General features: G+C 37.6%; 1 protein-coding gene across 14 annotated transcripts in view; it reads right to left on the reverse strand.

Annotated features, from left to right (window-relative positions):
* Nucleotides 1–364: 364 nt before the first annotated feature.
* The window catches only part of Syt7 (Synaptotagmin 7), a 443,527-nt gene continuing 420,106 nt past the window's right edge, over nt 365–23,785 (reverse strand). For all 14 annotated transcript variants that reach the window (XM_072303871.1, XM_072303865.1, XM_072303867.1 and 11 more), the window contains 6 exons: nt 19,703–19,843; nt 15,508–15,655; nt 14,299–14,408; nt 11,000–11,168; nt 9,437–9,649; nt 365–8,444 (listed from right to left, as the gene is read on the reverse strand). In XM_072303871.1, the coding sequence (XP_072159972.1) occupies nt 8,344–8,444; nt 9,437–9,649; nt 11,000–11,168; nt 14,299–14,408; nt 15,508–15,655; nt 19,703–19,843 (882 nt within the window). In that variant the 3' untranslated portion in view covers nt 365–8,343. The remainder of the gene's footprint in view (nt 8,445–9,436; nt 9,650–10,999; nt 11,169–14,298; nt 14,409–15,507; nt 15,656–19,702; nt 19,844–23,785) is intronic.

Here is a 23,785-nt window from a genome sequence, read left to right on the forward strand (position 1 = left end):
ACACGGCACGGGCGAAGCTTTTTCAATTAAGTTCTCTCATTATCAGATGAAGCAAGACCTAAAGATTCATCGAAAGGAATCTGGAAGCTTAGCGGGAGGTACATGGTACAAAGCATGCCTAAACGCCCGTGAATTTTCAAAATTGATTTTTTATCATGACTAAATATCCAATTTCGAGGTCATTTGGGCAAAACTTGCTCCGGTAAGTAGATTTGTCTCAGTAGGTACAGTCAAGGGTTAGGAGATTCCTAGGTTCGCACCTAGGAACTCCTAAATCCCTTCTACATTCCTCTTGTCAAATCTTTAAATGATTAGGTTCTAAGTTTTCATTAGGCTAAGGGCTTAAGAAATGAAGAACCAACTATTTTTAAACAACAAGACAACATTTAATCAGAAATATTTTCCAATTCACTCAAAAATAAAGAAAAAGAAAGTACAATGAAAAATACTATAATACATTAAAAATAAGCAAAATTATGCTTTACGAATAAAAATCTCACTGATAGCTTTCATTTCACTCGTAACTTCGAGTTTCATACTTTGTATCGTTATGTTTACACTGAAAATATAGGTAATATTGAGAACACGTGCGTACGCCGTCCATTGAAAAATAGAATTTGAACATGTAAAAATGTGGGGTCATTTTAAATCCACCCATCATGAAACTCCTGTTCTGTTAATGCTAGTGATTACTAGACTGTTCATTGGCTGAAGCTCAGTTTAGTAAAAATGCTGGTGAGAGTTTAATAGACTCCACACAGAGGAAGATCACTCAAACATGATTCCAATCTATATATTTGAATGACCTATAGAAAAATCGCCCTCAATGATAATAATAAGAAGAAGAAAAAGGCGAGAGAGAGTGAAATTGTAAAATTAAAGAGGGTGTTTACGGTCTTTCCAAACCTTGCTCCAAACCCACCTCATTCTGAACAATTTTGTCTCATTTTCCAGGATATACTGAAAGTAGAGCTAAAGAGGTCGCGTCCTTTGAACAACTAAGATTCCAGAAGTGCTCAATAATTTTAAAACCGTGAAAAATCCCTTAGCTCTTGAAAGAGACAAGTATAAACAAATAACATTTAAATAATTCCATTTCAGCTGTGTGCTCATAATTCGATCATTTTGATTTCTATTACTGACCGTTCACGAGACTATTGCGCAAAGAGGCACATTTTTTAAGCCAATGTTTTTTGTTAAGTTGAGTCGAATTTTGGGTCTTCAACAAAAAAAAATCACCAGCTTCTGAACCATAATATTATAAGTCGCGAATAGTGGAAAATTCAATCTCAACCAATATGGAGCATGCCACTACAACCACATGGAGCCGCGAACGTGACAGATAAAAAAATTAAATAGTTATTTTTATCTTTACTTTTTGTTTAGATTACGTTTTTCCTGTTTCGATCCCAAGATCCAACCGTCGTTTCTCCGGTAAAATTTAAGATGTACGGGTACTTCCGGTGTTATGATGTAAAATGCTCACCTGAGTAACATACCAATAGATGACTTTTCAATTTACTCGGCCTGCGAGCGATCACATTTATTTTAAAACATTCTCAGGCGAAACTCGAAAGCCAACAGATGGCAGGCAGTGTAGCAATGGCAGGCATCGTTACCGGCCAAAATGTCATTTATGAATACACGAAGGTTGCCAAATTTTTTCGAAAAAAGTGTTTATTTTAGTAAAAATGTTACTTTCTTTCCCCCGAAATTTCTGAGACGCTAGTAAAAATTTTGCGGAAAATTCTCCAGGGGGAAAAAATTCACGAAGGAAAATTTGTCTATTTCATCAGAATATATGGTAGCGTTCAAATGTCCGTACGGCGTTTTTCCTTGGTCCTTGGTACTATGGAGGCAAACTCAAATAAAGAGATTGATAAAGATACCACCTCTGATGAAACATGATTCAATAACTGAGGGAGTCAGGGTGTTAACAAGAGTAGGAATATTCGGATTACATTTTGCAATAAGGAACCACTATCTCTCGCTCTTCTATAAATCACCTTTCTGCATAGAGAAACCAATGGCATGTATGTTGTTTCTGAAATGAGCAAGAGATAGTGGTTCCTTATTGTAAAATGTGGTCCATTCGGCCGTTGATGTTCGTTATTTGTGGAGCTGCGTTGTATGTGTGAGACTGTTTTGTATTTCGGACGAAGTCCGGGGTGACTCATTCGTATAAAATTAAGTGCGCTGGTCCGGAACTTCAAGCCATTCTCCGGAAAAATGTCCCTACTTTCAACTTCAGCCAATCTGAACTAATTTAATAGGATGATTAAGAAGTCTCAAGAGTTTCATGAGGGGTAGTATTCGGTATTCAGAGACAAAATAAATCTGATACACTGACAGCTCCCACACTTCATTTACTTGTTTTTATCGACAACAGCAGCACACATATATGGCTAAAATCAAGTAAATAAATCATAAAAAAGTACATGCATCTCAAGAACATTATATTGAAAGTAAAAATGCATGCGACTACAATGTACTTCCGGTATAAACTCTAACAGTTATCTAATCATCCAACCTGCATCTTGTTATTTTTTTAATGAAAAATACCCTTTGCAGGGTACATTTACATTTTTAGTTTTCCATTGTAAACTAAAGAATTATAAAAACCAACGAAAAAATGTCCATTTATACACTAAATTCTGGATTTTCTCGATTTTTAAAAATAGTCACTTTTACTTGATATAAAAATAAACGATTATCCTGATAACAGCGAGAAACAATCTCATGATAATCGTGTTTTGCACGAAATCTCTGTACAGTAGTACAGGTAATTATACTCTCGGAGAATGTTTACTTTCGGTATCTTTCCAATGACATTTACTCTAAATTTGGTTCTATAGGAATGTTTTAGGCAACAATACACCTTCAGGTATCAGAGAAAAACCAATAAAGTCCACTTACTTTGATACAGTAATCTTTTTTCGGTAAATATTTGAAAGTCAATTAAATTCAGAGAGATTTATTTTCTTTACAGCTCACAAGTTGGAGCGAGGCAAGGATGGCAATATTGTAGACAATTTTCGAAGTCATCGCAAATTGCGTCGTGCCCAGAAAGGTTGTCCATTTGCCAAACACTTTCTTGTTGACAGCACTCGAGAAGGGATTTTTTGTGAGTCTAGGCAAACCCCAGAAAATTTCGGTTTAAAGGAGGGAAATTAAAATTTGTAATGATTTTAATTTTGTGAAACTACAAAAATTGGGTCAGTATATAGTCGAATAGATAATAATCGAATCGGAATATATCGAAGAGATAATACTTTATCATCGGAGAACTCTAGGCAGCAAAGAGCATCGGCATTGCGGGCGACAGAGCGACAACTTTGCGTCACTGCGGTAGTGCGTGCAGTATCATTTTTAAAAGAAGGTGCCTCGTGATCTTAGCGCCCTTTTTCAAAGCGAATGCGTTATTCTTCGGAAAGTATTACGGTCAGGAATGGACATCATTAGCAATTCTTCCTCCTTCATCGTCAAGGGAGATAAAATAATACGTGTTTTTTTTTTTTAAATGTATAATTTTGACTCATAGTAAATTCAAGTAAATTGCTTTTTCCAAAATAAAAATTACGATTTCAAGACCAGTTGAATGTCGAAGAAAGTTGCAATTTGTCAATGCACTCAAATAAAAGGGGAAAAAGAAATATTAGTTATTTCCTCTCTCAAAGGCATTTCAAGGTAGCTTGATCAATTCCTCCCCCATCTGTCTTCCAGCATATGCCAATGAGGCATTCCACAAATCGTGATTTCTTCACACATCGAGATTTGCACATCAGCAAAAGTAGAGTCAGAGTGAATGATTTCGCGAAAAGGCATGGGAATCATAAGAATACACATTATTGATACATACATCGATATCATTGATTAATTCGTGAAAAGAAATTCGTAAGTAAAAGGAGACAGACAGAAAGCTTAGCTGAATTATCGTTCTTTGATAAAGAGACTGAATTACGACTGAAGCGAACACCAAATGCAGACATTTTTAGTTGAGACAGTAATTTTGAAATTTGGACGATAGGATTTTACTGTTTAGGACGATAGAATTTTGCTGTTTAGGATGATTTTATTTAGAACTTGCGTGAGGATAGCTGGCTTGAAAATTAAATAAAAATCAAATGATAAACACAACCCTCTCTCCTGCGGACGCGATGTCTGTTAAAAGTAGAGACAGGTTTAAGTCACGGCATTTGAGAAGCAGTTGAAACTAATCAGAATTACCCTAAATGAAATTTAAGCAGTAACAATTCTCGCAAGTTGACAACACAGGATTCCGTCCATTGAAATGCATGTAAAAGAATCGATGTATCTTGAAGCAAGTTTAACAATCAATTATTTATAATAGATTTAAACGGAGAAAAAATACCATTGCCGGTTTGCGAGAACTGCTACTGATTAACGTTGCCTAATCTCTTCCCATGCTCTATTATTTTACATGAGAACTTAACAAAACAACCTTGATGCATTCTATGAGTTTTTTCTGTATTATGAAGAAAATAATTGTGGGAACTTTAGTTAGAGTTTTGCTTGGTTTGCTGTATGCACGTTAAAAATAAGAGAAGATTAGGCAACATTAAATGTATTTAGGCTGATTTTACTGCAAGTACTTTGTGCTTTGGGGATGCTTCTCGGTTCCTTTCAGTTGGACTTGAGAAGAAATATAAGTGGTTAAGCACCGAGAAACCTGGAAGACAGTATAAGCGGTCAGTTATTGCAGTGCACCTGTGCAGTGTGCAGTCAGCGCGGAACGCACGTTAGCGCCTACAGGACTGCGTGGATACTTCTCGCATTGCGCGTACACCACGGAAGATACTTCACGCACTGCTCGCACACTACGGTGCGTATGCGCAATGCGTGAAGTATTCATCCAGTCTTGTAGGCGCTATCACGCGTTTCTCGCAGTTATTGTTAACCGTGCATCCTATGTTTCTCTAGAATCAAGACGTAAAATTAATTTGGCTAGACAGAAGTTTGGATAAGTTACTAGAACACGTGCGACGTGCGCGTCTCGAGATTTGTGACGACGCAGATTTTGCTCGTGACATTTCATTTAGCGAAGAAAAACCAACGAACACTATTTCTTCCAATTTCTACCGACGTTTCTCCGTTCTAACCTCAATATCCTGAGAAAATTTCGAATAATGACGTTCATTGGTTATCCTATAAAAAAAAGAAAAAAGGTAAAAAGCTGCAATTATGAGTGTCGCAATCGAGAAACCTGTTTTGGTACAACAATCATCTGGAAGTTACTGCATACAATAATTCTTTTCAATGAAAAATTATAAGGCAGCAACAGTCGTCATATCTACTGAGTGGATGATGAGCTTCGGCTGACGTACTGAGCCAGACAAGTTTGTGAACTTCGTTATGTTTTCGAAATGAAATACCCAACACGTTGCTCAACATCCACCTAGTAGGTGTGTCAATCGTTGCATGGTGGGGTCTCGAAAGTAAAAACGTCCATCATTGCCAAGATAACAATAATGGAGAGTCTCTTGCCGATCTCTATTTGCCGATGACGATCGTATACAGTGTTGGGGTGCCCTAGCCACCAGCCAATCGGCATTCAGCGCTTCATCGCATCCAGTCAGAATGCTGCAATCCACGTTATCATTCGAGCTTCTTCTCCCTCTGGTCCAGCCTTCACTCACAAGCTCAGCACTTCGCTCTTTCTCAAATTTCTCTCGAAAAGAACCTATCTCAGAGCCACCACTACTTTCCGGCAAGTGCCTCCCACCATGTTAAAAATAAAGTAACCATCTCTAATTCTTTCTCATTTGTGGTCTCGATATTCAGAAATGTTCCACTTTCGTTTCTTGATTTAAGAGTCAGCAGGTGTTGATCTATTAAGGGGGAACCCACCTCTCTGCAGTTGTGACACCCTACACACCAATTTGGACGTACAAAAAAGCCATCGTTGATAAGTTCAGGCAAGGAATGGTTTATTTATGGGTAAAATATATGATTTAAAGCAAAAGGTATACTGATCAACAAATATGTATTGTTACTTTTTAATACCAAACGTATGGAAATTGGACAAAGAACTTTGTTTACTTTTCAGTGTCAGGCGTTTTTTTAAAAAATGTTTTCCTTTCAAAAGAATTATCCTTAACTCGAAATCTTTACTTCACCGGGGATGATTTTTCGAGTTCTTTTGAATTTTGGTTTGGATGATATTCTGGATTTACTTCTGCTCAATTTTGTGAAGTTCAGAGCTTAGGACTTACTTTCTTGACTCATTTCTCCCTTTCCGTGAATTTTGTCTTGCAAAAATCCTTTGCATTTGTGTTCCAACTACATTGACTGAAATTCATTCACAGTACGCCCAGTCGCTCTCATTTCTCTCTCGAAACAAACATCACGTCATCAAGGTAGTGTGATGATGAGAAGATTCAATTCGAGGAGAGAGGGAGAAAATTATACGGAGCGTGCAAGTTAGGCATTCTGACAGTCGGAGGACTGTCAAAATGCCTGGGCGAGTTGGAAAGACCGATTCAATACGTTCGACCCAGTGGAACCAATTTTAACCCAGCTTATTTTAGTTGAGCTCTGTATCCATCTAGTGAGCTGGTTATTACCCAAAACTCTGTCGGGCACTATCAAATCGAGACTTAAGAAAGCGTATATATTTACAGTTCGACTGAAAATTAAACTTTATTAAACTTATCAAAGATAAACCACGCCATGGTCAAGATCAAACCAGAAGAGTAGGTTCGGTTAGGTTACCAACATCTCCAAATTCAGAATATATTTAACCGATTACTGGCGGTAAAGGAAGTTTCTGTTCACTGTTCTTAAAGAATTATTAGATTCAATATTATGTTCTCCCTATACTTTTTCCTTCAATTTTTCCAGAAATGTTTATGGAAGTAAAGTGGAGTGAAAAGAAAAAAAATAAAAAATAAAAAAAAATCCTGATACTTTTCGATGAGCATATTTCACACCACTACCTTGGATCAGGTCATACAGCTATAGCAAAATACATTTATAGGGCTAAGTGACTAAATTCGGTAATATCCTAGAATTACACATCTATATTTACAGTACACACATAATTTAGGAGTAGAATGTCGTCTAACGTTGAATAATAAAATTAACAATTATAGAAATTTGTAGGACTATACAAACTTAAATAATAAAAAAATATCACTCTAAATGCTAATTACTTAACATTTGTAGACATTAACAATTGTTCTAATATTTTTGAGGTTTAAAAACACTGAGAAACATTTATATTGATTTAAACTAACTTCTTGGTGGCTATTTAAAACTCAGTCGTACGATGAAACGCCAAAATAAACGTAGATCACACATTTGGTGAAGTATACCAACATTTTTACCACGCTAGTCTCACAAATGCCACACATTATATTCGTAATCATTTAGGTTCGTAGAGAAGTAAAAAGCTCTCGTAATGATCGTTCAATGAATCAGTCATCCCTATTAATGACAGACCCGGCGGCTGTTTTATCTTGCCACACAAGGATAAAGTAACTATCATACTTCGGCAAATAATGTATTGATCATAAGTATGTTTTTGAAGTTTCCAAGTGCTGCTTTATTGTTTTTTGAAAAAAAATTATTCGAAATCGGTTCGGTTGCACCAACAACGGGAGCTCTAATTTAGCCACCGTTACAAAAAGTTAAAGATTGAAGAAATCAATATAAAGAATCAAATGATAATCATGTGTAAGGGAATTCAAAATCAACTTACGGGAAATTGGCATCCCTTTCATAAATAACACATCGTATTCAGTCAAATGAAGCTAAAAAAATTGAATATGCACGCTCCAAGTCAAGAAAAGTCTTTGAAGAGCTGAGATAATGCTTGAGTTTGTTTAAAGTGGCAAATTATATCCAATACAAATCAATAGTATTAAAATAATTCTGTGAAGCTAAATAGTATTAATTATCAATAGTAATTTTTCAAGTTATTATTCCTTGAGACTTTGTGGGATTCACATTTTAGTGCAGCAAAGAAGGAACCAATTTTTAATTTTTCACCAAAAATTATTTTTGCCGGCATTGAGAATCACGGAGCATTACAAAAAAACTCGGAGGAAAAATTGTGAAAAAATTCCCTTTTTTATACACATAGTGAGATCTATAGAACATTTGACAGAATGAATCAGTTAAAAGTAGCTTGTACATTTTCAAGTTCACGGATGATAATCAGCCTTGACTAAAGCCTACGTGAGGATATACAGTTTGGAATAAAAAAATAAATAACCAAATAATTAAATAAATATGATGAGAATAAAAATAGACGTTACGTCGTCTCTAACAAGATTAAATTAGATTTGCCGTAAGAAAAGGGAAACAGAGACACAAATTAGTTTATTCTGGCTTCAAGCGATGCCATTGTACAATAGTTTGTCGCGGTTTCGTGATCATGTCTTGCCAATGTTTCGTTTCCGAAGCGCCAGATCCGTTTTTACCTAGAAAAAAAGAATACAGTATTTATCACGCAACTTATATTAACCCAACGATGGAAACATGAACCGAAACAATCACTGTAACCGCAGCAAAATAATAAGCATCGCGATAACTACTTAAACTCCAATTCAAAGGCGCTTCCTTTGCGACTTTTTAAAATTTCTGCTTACTTGCTACTCATTATCTTAAAAAGTAAAAATCAACTTTTTAGGTTTGGTAATTTTGAGTTTGGTGATGGAGCTCTTAGGCCCCAAAAGGGCAGCCAATGTATGGATCCAAATTATCCAGAGTGATTTATTATTACAATTCTTACGATCTATCGTTCATAAAGCACGTATTTGACTTCTTTTGCTTACATTCACTCATTTTTGCGGAAAAACACTCATTTATAAACATTCTTGGCCATTTTGATTTGATACTGGAATCTGAAGATTGACGGTGACGTTTTTCGTTTTCAAAGGTTGGCTGTTCTTTTAGGCCCTAAAAGCTCCATATTTCCAAGCGCACGTACTCTCCCTGTATACATATAGATACTCCAGTTAAAATGCGTTTCAATTTAGCGTTGGAAATTTTCCTTTTGTTCTCCTATAATATTAATAATATCTTTTAATATATCTATAATAATATCTCTTAAAAATTCGCGGCTGAAAATCAGTGTTCTGCCTTCCCCTGGCGCCATGCGTCAAGTGCGCCCAAAAATCGGGCCTTGGCGCCTAAAAATTGGGGGGGGGGGGCTGGGCCATCGTGGTGCCTAAAAAATTTGAAAGATTGAACTCGCAATCGGGAAGCAGCGGTAGCGACGAAGCGCTCTCCATACGCACCGTTCTCAGCATAGTCATGCCGTATTAAACAATTTAATTTGACCCCTAAAAAATAGTAGATGGCTCCTTAAAATTGGGCTTTCCGGCCAAGGTGGCTCCTAAAATTTTAGGGGGAAGGCAGAACACTGCTGAATATGCAAATATGAATGGTGAAAGAAGTGAATAATCCGTACCTGCTAAGAGTATGCGGCCGATGAGCTCGTTCCTACCTATGTTGTCGAAGTCCATTACCATTACGTCTAGGGAGCATTCTCGGATTTTCTCCCAGGGTACATTGTAGCTAAAAGTTTCGTTAAAAACCGGATTTAATGTACATTTGTAAACGGGCGTTTTCCGCTTCTCGATCCGCTTGTCTCCGAACTGGAGCCAGACCTTCACATATGGATCTGAAAACAAACCACAATGAGCATTATCCATCGAGTGTCGGTATCGCATTTCCATCATAAAACCCTCTGAAGCAGTGGCGTGGCTTGCTTTGCGATACATCGATTCATCTGCCATTTAAACCCATGGAAAAGGATCAATAAGCAGGGCGATCGCAATGAACACCTTAAGGTGAATCCAGGGTCCGATTAGGGATAATTCAAGATTAGAGATAGCGCCACCAGTCGCCATTGAGAATTTCACTTTCCTTCGACGATTACTGAAATAATGTTCCTCGAACTACAAAAAGCAGATCCACAAGATATAGATTAATTTTTGCTTGATTTTTTGAGCCAAAAATATTGGCAATTAGAATTACAAGCGCAGAGAAAGTACGGCTGAACCTTTCAGCTCAGAGGCGGCGGCCGAGCGCGCAACGGCATCCCTCATGTTCTGTCTCTCTCTCTCTCCCATTGCCGCAATGGGAATTACTTTCCGCCGTAGTTAAGACTTTATTTTTGGGAATTTGAGAAGATTTTTTTACTGAGTGTTCTTTAAGTATGTTGCCATATCCCCTGGATCTCCAATCTTGAATAAGTATTACGGTTTTTATTATTTTGGCAAATATAGGCGGTTATTCTGAGCAGCGCGACGTGGTGGCCAAATCGCGAAGTTCCAAGCCTGGATTCACCTTAATAATCGATTCTTTACCATACCTCCAAATGGGGAAATATCAAAAATCGATTATTCACGCCTCGACACTGATCTGAAGGCTTCAAACATTTAACTTCTAAATTCATTATCTGAAAATGAAAATAATATAGTATCACCTTTTTGCATGGAATATGATCGTATTCTTCGATAATTCTGACGTCGACTCCAGTTATCGGTAAAATCAACCAGATTAACACGTATTTCGGTTAAGACTTATTCATTAAATTTTAATTCGAGAAAACCTACCATTAGCAATCTGTAAAGTTTTGTTATAATTTTTTCGAGCGTTTTTCACATTTTTTCTGGAAAAATCGTTTCAAAATGTGAAAAGAAGAATATAATTTGAGCAGAGAATTTAACATGCCATGTATGATTATGTTGATGATTATTTCGTGACAAATCGATATGAACATACAATTTAAAACAGGGATCCATAGTTTGCGGGCTCCTTTTCAAGCAATAAGAGTTTTTTTTTATTATTATTTTGGGGCCTTAGACGAACAGAGGAGCGAGTTCCAGGCCAGCTTTGGAAAATTTGGATAAAATCTACTTCGAAAGGGTTTATTTTTACAATATTAAAAAGTGAATGTGTGACTGGTGGTCCCTGAAACGAGGTGGTGTTGGAAAAAAAGCATGAACGTAAATAAAATATTTCAAACCTGATTTTCCGTTGATGTCTTTAGCCTTAAGGTTTCTAGCTTTGAGTAAGGTAAGTGTCAGAATACTATTACTAGGGTGGTAACATAATGAAGTCAACAGCTCTCCACATTTGTCTTTTGCCGGTGGTTTCAAGGCCTTCCAAAACGTCGGTTTTTCAGACAAATCAACCTGCGGACAGACAGGGGTAGAGAAATAGTTATTAGTACTAGTGATATCAAAATGTTTAAAATAGCACATTGACATTGATCTACATAAATTTTGATCCCTCCTCTAAGGTGTTAATTGCTCAGATGTTAATAGCACCAAATAAACGTATCTACCAACCAACCATACATACATATAAGTCGCTTTATAGCACTTCCTGGCGCTCTACGACACCTAACCTTCACTGCCCTCTGTCAAACAATTTCTTCAAACAATTTCTTCGGACAATTTCTCTCGGGGTAGATGATTAAGAGTCGATTTGACCATACATGACATTATTATAAACTGTTTCAATTTTCGACCAAAGTTAGGGCCAAAATACCCTCCTTAATGGGACGCATCATTCGGCTTTCAGGTCAGAAATTAACAAAAAAAGCTTTTGCACATTATTGAAATTACATTTGGAATGAGAAATTTCCTTCATGAGAAATACAATAAAAAGAATATCCACAACAAGCTGACCCCCCGTTTCCTAAAAAATGTTTTCTATTCAACTCGGTCCAGATTGTCCGTATGCGCACTAAGCGATTGATTGAGTTTTACAACCGAAAAACTTCGGTCAGAGGCTGGATTCTTTCCTGCAGATTGCGTGCGACCAGTGGCTCTATCCGATGATGGAGGTCTATTTTGGTATTGATTCAAGCCGGCATCAGCATTTTTTATTCATTCCGTGCGTGCACGTTATTTATTGCCGATTTTATGTTCACTATCAAACGCAGCTTATTGCGTTCCCTGAAGTGTAATTGGATATCGATGCCTGAACTCTGAGAACACGTATTTCAAAATGCGACGCTCCGAGTGTCCTCTCGTCTTTCATTTTTCAAAATGAGAACAACTCGTTTGAATTTTCTCGAATCTTCTTTTTCACAAAATTGTCACTCACTCTGTCTCGATTACTGCGTAAAAATGTAAGTTCTAATATTCCTTTCTTCTCTTTAAAAAAAAAAAAAAAAAAAAAAAAAAAAAATATGAACGGAGATTTTGAAATGCTCTTGAGTTACTTGCTCTTAAAAACGCTGTGGTAAAAAATCGATACACAGCCTCAGTCTTTAATCAGTGTGCGCAACGCACACCATATTTTTAGAAGATAAGAGGAAGTCAGTTGTAAAGTGCGTGAGGAACATTGAGGAAAATAATAAAGCAACATTGACATTCATGTTACGAAAGATTTAACTGCTCTGCAACGAACAAACGAGAAGCGAATTGAGTGGAAACAGAACAGTTTTGACACTTAAGACCCAAAACAGCAAGGTTTACCATGGTGAAGAATTTGCGCGTGACTGAGAGTTGTTGAATTCTATTTGTGGATTAAAACTTCTTGCATGTGCTTAACATAGGGATAGGTATCCTCGAATTTGAAATTAAAATAGTTTGATTTAATGATACGACTACAGGCTGATAACGACTGAGCTACATGAATAAAATTAATAATTTTTATAGGTTTAGCTAGAATTGCCGGGTTTTAATGCGAGACAATCCTCTAACAATACGAAAATGCTTCAAATAGCATCCAGCTTATTCTTTAAGACGTTTGAGAAACATCTCAAGAAGGACTAAAATAGAGTTTTCCGTAGAAATCTTAAAAATTCGATTTTTCGGCTAAACTCTTCGAAAATCGGTGCGCCGGAAATTTGCCCAATGTTCCTTTTCTCGTGGACAGTCAGCACGGCCGCAAATAGCCGATATTCAATGTTTCCATCTTGGAGGAATCGCCAGTGGCAATATCCTCTCTCCTTCTCCTCATTTCGATCCATGAAACATCGGCGATTTTGAAGTTTCGAGGATTGTTCGAGATGAGTGGTTAACAAAAACCAAAGTAGACCGGGTTTCCCGCCGACCGAGAGCTCTCAAAAGGAACTCAAATCGAAGCTGCCGGAGGTGGATAAGATTTTGTTTCGGTGAAATTGAGCAAGAGAAGAGAAGAAAAGCGACCGAGCACGGGAGAGGAGCCTCTAATCCGGATAATAAATGTTGGCAGATCAAAGAAAACTACGTTAACCGGAAGAGACACTCGCTGAGCGCCAAATGAAACGAGACTCAATGCCCTTTTCAAAATTGAACCATCGGAGAAAACCACCGATATAAAAGGAACTTCGCGCTTCTCGCTATTGCGAATATCAGTCCGAGGAAAAAGATTCGACCAGACGGGTTCTCTCGAAAACCTCTGCCCAGTGGCTATAGTACAATATCCAGATGATCTCAAAAGAAACCAGTGGTAACCAATGTTTAAGGATATTTATTTTATTCTAAGAAAAAACAACTTAATCGGCCCGAAACATTAACAGAGAAACAACTTAAAACGGGACTAAGGCCGCAAATAATAAAAAGAAACACATAAAATAAAATAAGAAAAAATAAGAGTAAAAAAAATAAGAGTAATCTCTGTTTCGATGTGCTTTGTTTTCAAGTTGCACTTGTTCGTTTATTTTGGTTGCACTATCAGTCTCACAATAACAACGGTGAGGCTCATAGTGTCTTTTCTTTTAATTTTTCTTGTTTTGCCGGTTGAAAATGCGGGTGTGATCCCTCCGAAACGTCCCGGGTTTCTTATTTTATTTTATGTGTTTCTTTTTATTATTTGCGGCCTTAGTCCCGTTTTCAGTTGTTTGTCTGTTTTATTCTTAGTAAGTAAAAGTTTCGTAGTTTGTAACAAGCTATTTCAAATTTACCGCGACTCTTAGCTACCCTCGTATTTTGAAGCATTTCATAGTTTTGTATGTGACTAAAACGATACCAGGTTAAAAAAGAAAAAGCGTTTCACGTTTTAGGGCTCCAAATTCGAGACCAGGTTCAACGCCTATGTTTACAATAAAAATATTTCTTCTCGTTTTTAAATTTTTGACAGGAGAAAATATGCAGCTAGTTAAGCACAAAACACCCCTACTTCATTTTCTTCCCTCAAAATGTGACTTGTTTCCCTTCTGTTTAAATCAGCCCATGTTGTGCATGAAGTTCAACCATATCAAAAACAGAAGGAGAAAACGTAAATAAATACACATAAATTCGATAAAAAGGGAAAAGAGGAATAAACAGGGAATTTAAGTGGAATAATGGTAAATAATAGAAACTCGCATCGAGCGTGATACAAACTTACCTGACAAAGAGGTAAAAAAACTTCTCCTATTGAATCGTCCCTTGAAAACCTATCGTAATCGAACACATGTAGATGGAGAACTCTACTTTGAAGTTTTTGTATTGTGAAACCTGAAAAGGAAAAGAAAACAAAATGAATCCGATACAAACGTATGAGCGAAGCGGCACTTTTTTTTTATTTAAAATAACACAAATGTGAGGTTCGCAAGAAGAAAGGAAGAATTTAACCAGCATATCTAAAAGGAATAAGTATTCATTGTTGGAACTGGAACAGAACAGTATTAACTGTTCCGCGAGTTTGAAAATTAGCTCCCAACACACCTTGTGCAGTGTGCAGCCAGCGTGGAACGCGTGTTAGCGCCTACAAGACTGCATGGATACTTCTCGCATTGCGCGTACACCACGGAGGATACCTCACGCATTGCTCGCACACTACGGTGCGTATGCGCAATGCGTGAAGTATTCATCCAGTCTTGTAGGCGCTATCACGCGTTTCTCGCTGGCTCCACTGTTGAGTTTGGCTCTGATATTCAAACTCGCATTTTGCAACTCATGATTTTGAAATGAATGAATTGATAGGAATTGAATTTTTGATTTTTCCACTCTGTGAAAATTGCACAGACGAAAAGTTGCAATTTAATGAAGAAGACTATTAAAAAATTGCAATGTAATTAATATTACGAATGGAAATAAGTTTCCCAGCTTTATCTTCGTAAATTGCATAAGGCAATCAGTGAAACGGAAAAATTTGATCACTGATTATTTGATTAAAGTGAGACACGCGAAGAGGATGGAAGTCTAAAAATTGATGAGCCCTGGCGTCCATTGTTAATAATGCCTAGCATGGCTCTTAAGTTTCTGAAATTTCTCCCTTTTTGCATGTTTCAATTCATTTATTAAGGAAAGAAATGGAAATAATATAGCACACATACACTGTGGGTAAAATGAAATTACCACAGGAATTGAGTTGGTCATTCAAAAGCGCAAAAAATCGAAAATTTAGTTATTGACGAATTTATACGGCTTACATTGTTAGAAATGGAATGAATTGTCTACTCGAAGTTAAATCAGGTTGTCTGACAATAGCGTGAAGACCAAAATTAGGAAAGAAAATGTTAACAGTCAACTCTTCTATCTACATAAAAAATATCTTGTATGATTACATCAACAATCACTCTTCAAAATGAGTCAAAAAGGAGCAGTGTTTTACCTTCAAAATAAAAGGTTTCATTCCAGCGCGGATTGAGGGTGCGACGTCGGATTTTGGTTTCCAGTCTATTTTTCTTATCTGGAAGAAGGGTAACTCTCACGTAAGGATCAGACGTTCCGCTCATATCCTTGGCTGGCAAGTCTTTGGCCTGAAATGAATAAAAATTCTCTAAGTCGTAATCCAGATGAATTTGCCGTATGTAGATTTTTTTCATTAATGCAGTGCTCTTAGCGAGACCTCTCACAAAGAATCTTGATAAACCTTCAAATCCCTGAGAGTTAAAAAAATGGCGAGTTTACGTCATAAGGACATCAAAATATACTTTGTAACGTCAGCAACACCCTTTAAACTCTTCTTGCAACATTGAGCGTAAGAAGAAGAAGAAGAAGGAAAAAAAACCATTGAGCATAGATTTCACCGCAGGTTTTGAATGAGGTAGGTTCGCTTTGATTCATATGAAGTAAGACAGAATTCATTTTTTGGTGAAAAACCAAAATCAAAATGGGAGTTTTCTGCAATATTATATTGTTTTTAATAGTTAAGTTGTTTCATAAAATTTTTGCAAGAAATCTAATTATACCCTGGCCTCTAAAAATTCAGCTGGCGTCTTATATGAGTCCTGATCTTTTATTAGTAAGTAATCTAAAGAGGATTCTACGTTATTTTTTATGCCATTCGGTCATTTTGTTTATTTTTTATCCGGTCGATTGTATTTTCTACTGCGTCAAATCTAAATTATTGTGAATTTCATTATAATTAGACTTGCTTTAATTAAGTTGATTTGGCTCAGTTGAATTGGAAACGTGTATATTTTCTCGATTCTTCCATCCCTACAAACAAGAAGCTGCCAATATGACTACTTGAAATCAGGACAATACCACATGCACGGAATTTTTTGAATGTTAGGTAGCTAATTTAGTTTGACAAACGCTGCAGATTACCCCTAATTATAGCTAAACCGTTAGAACAGCTTCGTTGTGTCTCCAAAATATTTTTTCTTGGGGAAGAAGATTTAACGGTGATTAGATTATTTTTCATTATGACGATAAATCGCGGCTTATACAGACACTATACATGCAGCTCGGAGCTGATAATTTATGGAGGTAATACGGAAGACAATCTAGGATATTGCGGTAAACAAGCCCAGAATGGTCTTCGTCAAGACAGCGAGGTTCAATGATGAGTCCTACAGATTATGGTCATAACTCGGCGTGATGATCCGGAAAAAGAAAAAAAAAAAAGAGGAGAGAAACCCCCTCGCGGAAAAACGAGAGTGAGGAAGGGAATGCTAAATGCGATCCACCTAATTACCACGCCTGCATCCTTGGGGAATCAATTTCAGCGCGAGAGCTGAGTTATCAACCCCAAGCCGGCTGAGCTCTCGTTAAAACTTAACCTAATTCCAGCAGTGTTTCTAACACCGAGATACTCACACCGTTCAAGAGGAGCTTCGCGATGAGTAAACGAACCTACGATTGCTTTCAGTTCCAACACCAAGGAGGAGCCCCCGTGATTTTTACCCGCTCTCCGCACAGCAAAGCCATACGTTCATACGTAGGAAGTTTATGGAACCTTTCGGGAAGAATTTGCGTGTATATCCAATAATTATGAAAATTAAATATGGAAGGCGAATTTTTACTTTCCATATGTTGGATCTCAGTGTGAAGAATATTCTGTGAAAATTTCAAACCATGATGTTGGTTTGGTCTCCTTTTTGAAAATAAATCAGGAGCGGAGATTTTGAAATACCGCAACCGATATACACATTTGTGTCGCTTCACGCCGATATGTTCCCATTCCATTGCGACGCACAGTGGATCGAGTCAATTAGAGAGGTCGGACATGAATTTTTTTACTAAAACTGCAAATTTTGATGTTTATTTTGTCACATTTTAAATTTCAAGGGGTGCCAACTGAGGAAAATTTCACGAGAAAACCGATGGAACCACTTTTAGAACCTCAAAGTTTTGTATAAACGGAGTTATAAGCGTTCAAAGTTTCTAAATTTTGTCCGATCTCTCCTATTGACTCGATCCACTGTGCGACGCTGATGACCAAGCATAGTCGTAATGAAATCTGATGACACGTAGTCATCTGTGTTCATTCATGTTTTGAATTTTCACCTACCATTGGAGAAAGTCAAATTGCAGACTCTAAACAGCTAAAACTAAGTGTATCTCACTGCGAAAAGCTTATAAAAAACTTATTAGCGCAATTAATTGCACCGCTGACTCCGTTTTGAATTTTTGACACAAATGTCCTTTTGCCCGCGTGGACGGTCACGATTCGTTTGAAAAAGGATTTAACCCGAGCATTTCTAATCACACGAGACTAAAATGAAGAGTCAAGCAGAGGCAGGTGGCCCGATTTAGAGGAGAGGGAAAGGAGCGCAATTTTCCTCGGCATTTGATTTATATGACAACTCAATGCTATCAGCGTTGAAAACAGTCGCGGGGCAAATTCAACGTCGCGTTTGGTTCAGGCGCTTAGAAGCGAGGAGGGGTGGAGCGAGCGACAACAAAGATTCACGCTTTCCAGTAATCGTTATTTATTGTTTAAACATCGAAAGTGAATCATTTTTACAGATGAGCTTCGATATGCCATATTTTTCCGCCGAGTGTTACCGATCGCTGATTCTGCTGGTGACAAGTTGATCACACTTGGTTTCGTCCCCGTTAAAATTCAAGTAAAATAATCGATATCCCGCCCTCCTTTGGGAAAAGGCATCATTGGCGTCATTTTTACTTTCAGTTTCATTAGTTTCGGATTCATCAGATACTTTTATGAACATTTGAATAAATACAATATTTTCTTGCTGACTTGGAACCATTTACTGTCTTACAACCTCGTTAAGTCGACAAAGGTGCACATCTTAAGCGCTTTTTCCGGTAGCGAGGAAAATTATTCTAAGGGTTTTCTTTTACTTCTTTGGTTATATTCAGTTTTGAGGATTAAGGAGCAAACGCGAGTATCACAAAAGCAGAGAAATATGCATAATAGCCATTACCCACCACCCGTCGTTCTTTTGACACATAACGGCGTATCTCAGTTTCCACGTGAGCCCAGTGGCGTGGCGTGCTTTGCAATTTATCGATTGTTATGCCATTTAAACCTATGGAAAAGGATCGATAAATAGGGTGTTCGCAGCGAACACCTTAATAATCGATTCTTTACCGTAGGTTTAAATGGCAGGACAATCGATACATCGCAATCCACGCCACGCCACTGAGTGAGCCCTGTTCTTTATAACAATCCATGCATTCTAGGGTTCATGTGGAGGTCGAGGTACGCCCTTTCGTCAGAGGAGAAACGCGCTGTGCGCAAGGAATCCTCTCGGAACGCTGTTTCACGAGCATCGATGGTCTTAGTCAAAATCATTTAATCCCTTGCACTCTTATTAAATTCATAAACATGTTCCACACATTTGTGTCAAAAGTCAAGCAGCAACCACTTTCCTAGCCATCGCAAATAAATTGACAATTTTGCGAGTTGCGGGAAGTTTGACATTTTTGCGCTAGCGAGATTCTACTCAGAGGGGAACGACTTATCGAGGTTGGCTATCTCACTCAGATTTGGTTATTTTTTGTATGAATGTCATTGAAAGAAGAACAGCATTTGCTTCACCACTAGTCCTCACGGTTTGGGTCGGTGGGCGGTAGAGAGATCCAATCAAAGCTTCAGATGACAGCGCATAAATCTCTCGATACTATGCTAGTTAAAAATTCGAAATTATGCCTTTTTCCTCTTAAGTTTCAAACACTCCGTTAGTTTGACGGCTGCGTAGATGCGAGATCAGTAGCCTTCCAATTCGTTATTTCCCGTTTGCGGAACGCGACTGTAACCAAGGTTGCCAAATTGATTTATAAACTTCATTTTTTTTACTAGAATGTGCCAGCGCAATTTTTGTCTAAGATTATTCTGATTTTTGCATAAGATTACAGCGAAAATCAGTGAAATTTTTAGTCAGAAATGCGCAATTTAATTAAGATAAAAATACAATTTTCGAGGGCAAATTTGGCAACTTTGGAAAGTAGTTTCGTACTTTCGTGGGAGGAATGGCGCATTGTGTCAAGAATCCTTGAACTTTGCGATAAAGACATAATGGAAAATCAACACTGGATTTGGGCCGCTCAAACGAAGGCAAAGCACACAATGTCAAGCAAGAGGTTCGAGTTTATGAAGGAATTTCACTTACCATAATAATTCTTAAAACAAGGGTACTATTTTGAAAGTCATATTCTAAGCTAAAGTGAATGTGGCCAACGTTTTCAGATGGTTCCGAGTTATCGATGTACATATCCACGAGGGAGACTGATCTGCTTTGCAGAAACGCCATCTGTAAGTAAACAAAAAGTAGGACTTACAAATACAAAATAACAAAACTGAACAATGAAATACATCATAAAAATTATACACAGAGTTTGTACATAAGGAAGAATTCATGAACTTTGTGGGTGTGGAACTTTAGAGTGGAGAAGAGATATGAGCCAGTGGTTACGCTGCGTTGCAAGAGGGAAGCGGGGTCAGTGCCAGCGTTATGTAACTCGCTTTATTGGTAAAAAAACAACTTACAAAACCTTGAGGAAGTTCACGCAATCTTTCGATTTATCATCCTCATTTCTTCGACGTTATTTGCCACACTTTTATTAAAAAATACTTCAAATTTTATCCACCTGTATAATTAACAGTTTCTCGTTATTTTTGGGATCTAAAAGAGAGGGGTTGCATTACGAAGCGTTACAAAGGGGAAGAGGTGGTCAAATGCGCCGAAAAGTGCGTTTCGTAATTTATAAACGCTTTTTGTGTGCAGCTAAACCAATCGAGTAAAGCTTTCATTGTCTAGAGCTAATTATGGAATCCGTGTTTTTAGGGTCTTGTGAGAGGAGACAGAACTCTCGTATAAAAAAAATAACCACAGGCCTGATTTGATAAGACCACGAGCGCATCACGGCACCACCCTCTGGAAAATGATAACAGTTAGGTCATGATAAGGCGCAGCGAACTCTTTACAAAATTCTACAGCGCACGTAGCGTTTACGATGCTAGTTTTCCCATTAATCAGAGCGTGTCTCTTAATTTTAAAGTCAGTTTTCCTGTTACTCAAAACAGGTATTTATTTTGTAAATGTATTGCCAGTATTCAGTACAGTCGTGCAAAAGAAAAACGTCCATTCTGGATTTTCCAACCTTTCCTGATTAAATGTTCAATTAGAAGAAGTCTAACGATAACGTTTCTCGAGAGAAAGCGACTTTTTTTTACAAACCCGGAATCCGAATGAATAAAAGTGACCGATGGAAATTCGTTTTATCGAGGGAAAGATGAATAAAAGTAGCAGAAAAAGGATACTCGAATTATTATTCTTTTACCCAGAAATTATTTCAAAAGTTAGAAAATAAAAAATCCAGGAAAGCCTGAAATTCATGAGTCAGAGAGCGGCACTTTTCTTGTGGTAAAATTATTGAGATGACAATAAAATCTCTGTATGAGTACTCAGTTATTCGGGTGCTACAACTAACGATAGCTCCCTTGCATTTCTGAAGACGTGAGAAATGCAAAAGTGCCTTCAATTTTGAACATGCAATTCGCGCATCCGTAGAGCACGAATAGTTGCATCAAGGCGCTACAGTCGACTCAGTGCTAAGAGCCTCCAATTTTCGAATATGCAACACTCACATTCAAGATACTGAGAAAATTAGCAAAATTTAAAGAACTCGTAAATGTGTATTAAGAATTTCTGAGGAAAATAAAAAAAAATAGGTTGTACAATTTATCTACATCACGTAAAAATAGTTCTTACATTTTTAGGTTTCTTTCAAAATCTCGCAAAAATTTCGTTAGAGGTCGTTCTTTACAACTTTAACAACTTTTAGGTAAAAGGATTAGTATCTTGATTTATATAACAATGAGTTATTGAATTTTTACATTGGTTAATCATTAATTAGCGAGTTTTTGGTTAATTTTGAGCCCGTTTTAAAAGAGGCTGCCAAGTAACGAAGGAAAAGACTCACCAGAGGTCAAAAACTAAACTCTGCAGTTTGATGACTTATGGGCAATGTTTACATCCATCTACCTCTCAAATTTATCTCGGGATCAGGAATTTTGAATGTGGTCTTCGTTGCTGCCAACATGAGGATCAAGTGTTGTAAGCGCTCGTAATCGCTCGGGGGGATTTTTTTGTTGTTGCAAGGGAAGTTGGCAATAAGTTAAGAAACTGAACCTAATCTTCTCATGAAAATCCTTCAATTCAAAGTAAAGTTTGGTGTAGACATCAGGATGAAGCGCCAAAAACAAAAGGCAACACTGGATAGACTTTTGCCGCAGCTGTTTTTGACGGCTCATGCTGTGCGCCCGAAGACATCGAATAAAGACCTGCCCACGGTGCGTGGTGCTGTAGCTAAAGAAAACTCGCTCATGTTTCACGGTTTGGAATCAACAAACCGCCTCATTTTGTTCCTTTCCGGCGGATACAGTGTTCAGTTGGAAGTTTTTCTGCCAAACAGAGCTGTGTTCATTATGACGTGAGCTCTTTATGAATATATCCTCAAGGGTCTCGGGGCTCATATCTTAATGTATATAGTTCCGTTTTGTAGAAATACGTCCAGTTTATAAATAAGTGATTAGCGCACCCCATAACATCATACAGAGTAAATTTATCCCTCATGAATCCCCTTGCTTTCCTTTGAATGAATTCAAAGTAGTGTTCAGCGTTGTGGATACAGAGGGTTTATTTATAAAGACCCTGACTTGACGTCATGTTAGACGAGCAAGTGAGCTATGAATCCCCTCCTCCCCAATAAATTCCCGAAAATTTAGTGTGCCTTGAAACATCCCAGCAAGGGAATGGACGGTCGTTGATGACGGCGCAGAGATACAACTATTCCTACTTGAGGGGATGACATTTAGTTCGATATTACTTAGTTCTAGCAATATTCTCTGAAAATTCCGCTAAAAAAATTGAAAAAGTGAAATACACGCGGAAATTCTCAAAAATTACAATCAGGATCCATCGTTTGGTAGCGCCACTGCTAAGAGGAGTATTATACTAACTCTTGGACACAGGAAACGCTTAAAATGGCGAGGTGAAGATACTATTACATTTAAATCTATGATTAAAATTTGTCATAATTGCACGGAATTTCTTGCAAGAGAGCTGGAGGGTTGTGAAATAGGCCTTAGCTCAGAGAGGTATCATGACAGCATGACGCGCTATAACTCTTCTATGAGAAAACGCCCTAAGAACATTCAAATGTTTCCAAATCTCCCCCGATAAAACAAATATTTTCGGGAATGTAGATGAATATTTTTCCTTAGACTTGCCACGTACAGCTCAATTAAGTTTAAAGGAATTTCTCCGAAAAACTCGAAGATGAACCGTACAAAATTTTCCAGGAAATTTTAATTTTATCAAAATAAATTCAGCGACGGCCGGATATCCACACGATGTTTTTCCTGAACACAGGAGCGATCGCGGCATGCCGCACTTTCCTATTTGAGGATAACTCGCTCGTATTTGTTGCTCCGCAGCTGATCCAATATTGAAATCCGCAATGTAATTATTGTGACGCAGCTGGTTCGGTTGCTTATTCCGAATTCGAGTAATTGTTATTTGTTAAGCGGAGAGAAGCGCCTCGCCTTTGACTCCCGATCAAGGTTCTGAAAACAAATTAAGCTAACAGCTAACTACCCACCTCCACAAATCTGGCCATTTATTTATCACCACGTATAACTTCGTCGTTTCAAAGAAGCCTATGCTGTTTGGACCGCGTTTAACAGAAAGGAACCAAGCCACATCAGCTATTGCCAAATTTAACTGGGCACTTTATTTTTTTACGTGATAACGTTTGTGTGGATCTTTTTGAAACTTTGAGGGAATTTGCTTCGTACTATGGAGAAAATCCACTGAAATTTGCACGAAAATCCGCACAACCGTTTTAATGCAAAAATTAAATTGCCCATGAAAATGTGGCAATAGCTGATGTGGCTTGGTTCCCGCGGTCCATTTCAGCTATATGCCTAATCCAACGCAGGATATTCTCCCAAGTTGGTTACACAGTCCCTGTTTAGGATAATAATCCTATAGTGGGATCACTCAAAGTAAAAACTTTAACGTTCTCTTTCTGGGATCCTTTTCTTAATCTTAACTAAGAGGATAAATCGACAATGAAACTACCAGACCTCGTTCCTCGATTTGCAACGTTGTAGACTTCCTGTCAAACTTCACTTTTTAAATTAAATACAAAACTACTCAACGTCAATTCTTGAAAACCTCCGTATTTTT

This window comes from Bemisia tabaci, chromosome 1 (genome assembly GCF_918797505.1).
Source record: "Bemisia tabaci chromosome 1, PGI_BMITA_v3".
NCBI lineage: Eukaryota > Metazoa > Arthropoda > Insecta > Hemiptera > Aleyrodidae > Bemisia > Bemisia tabaci.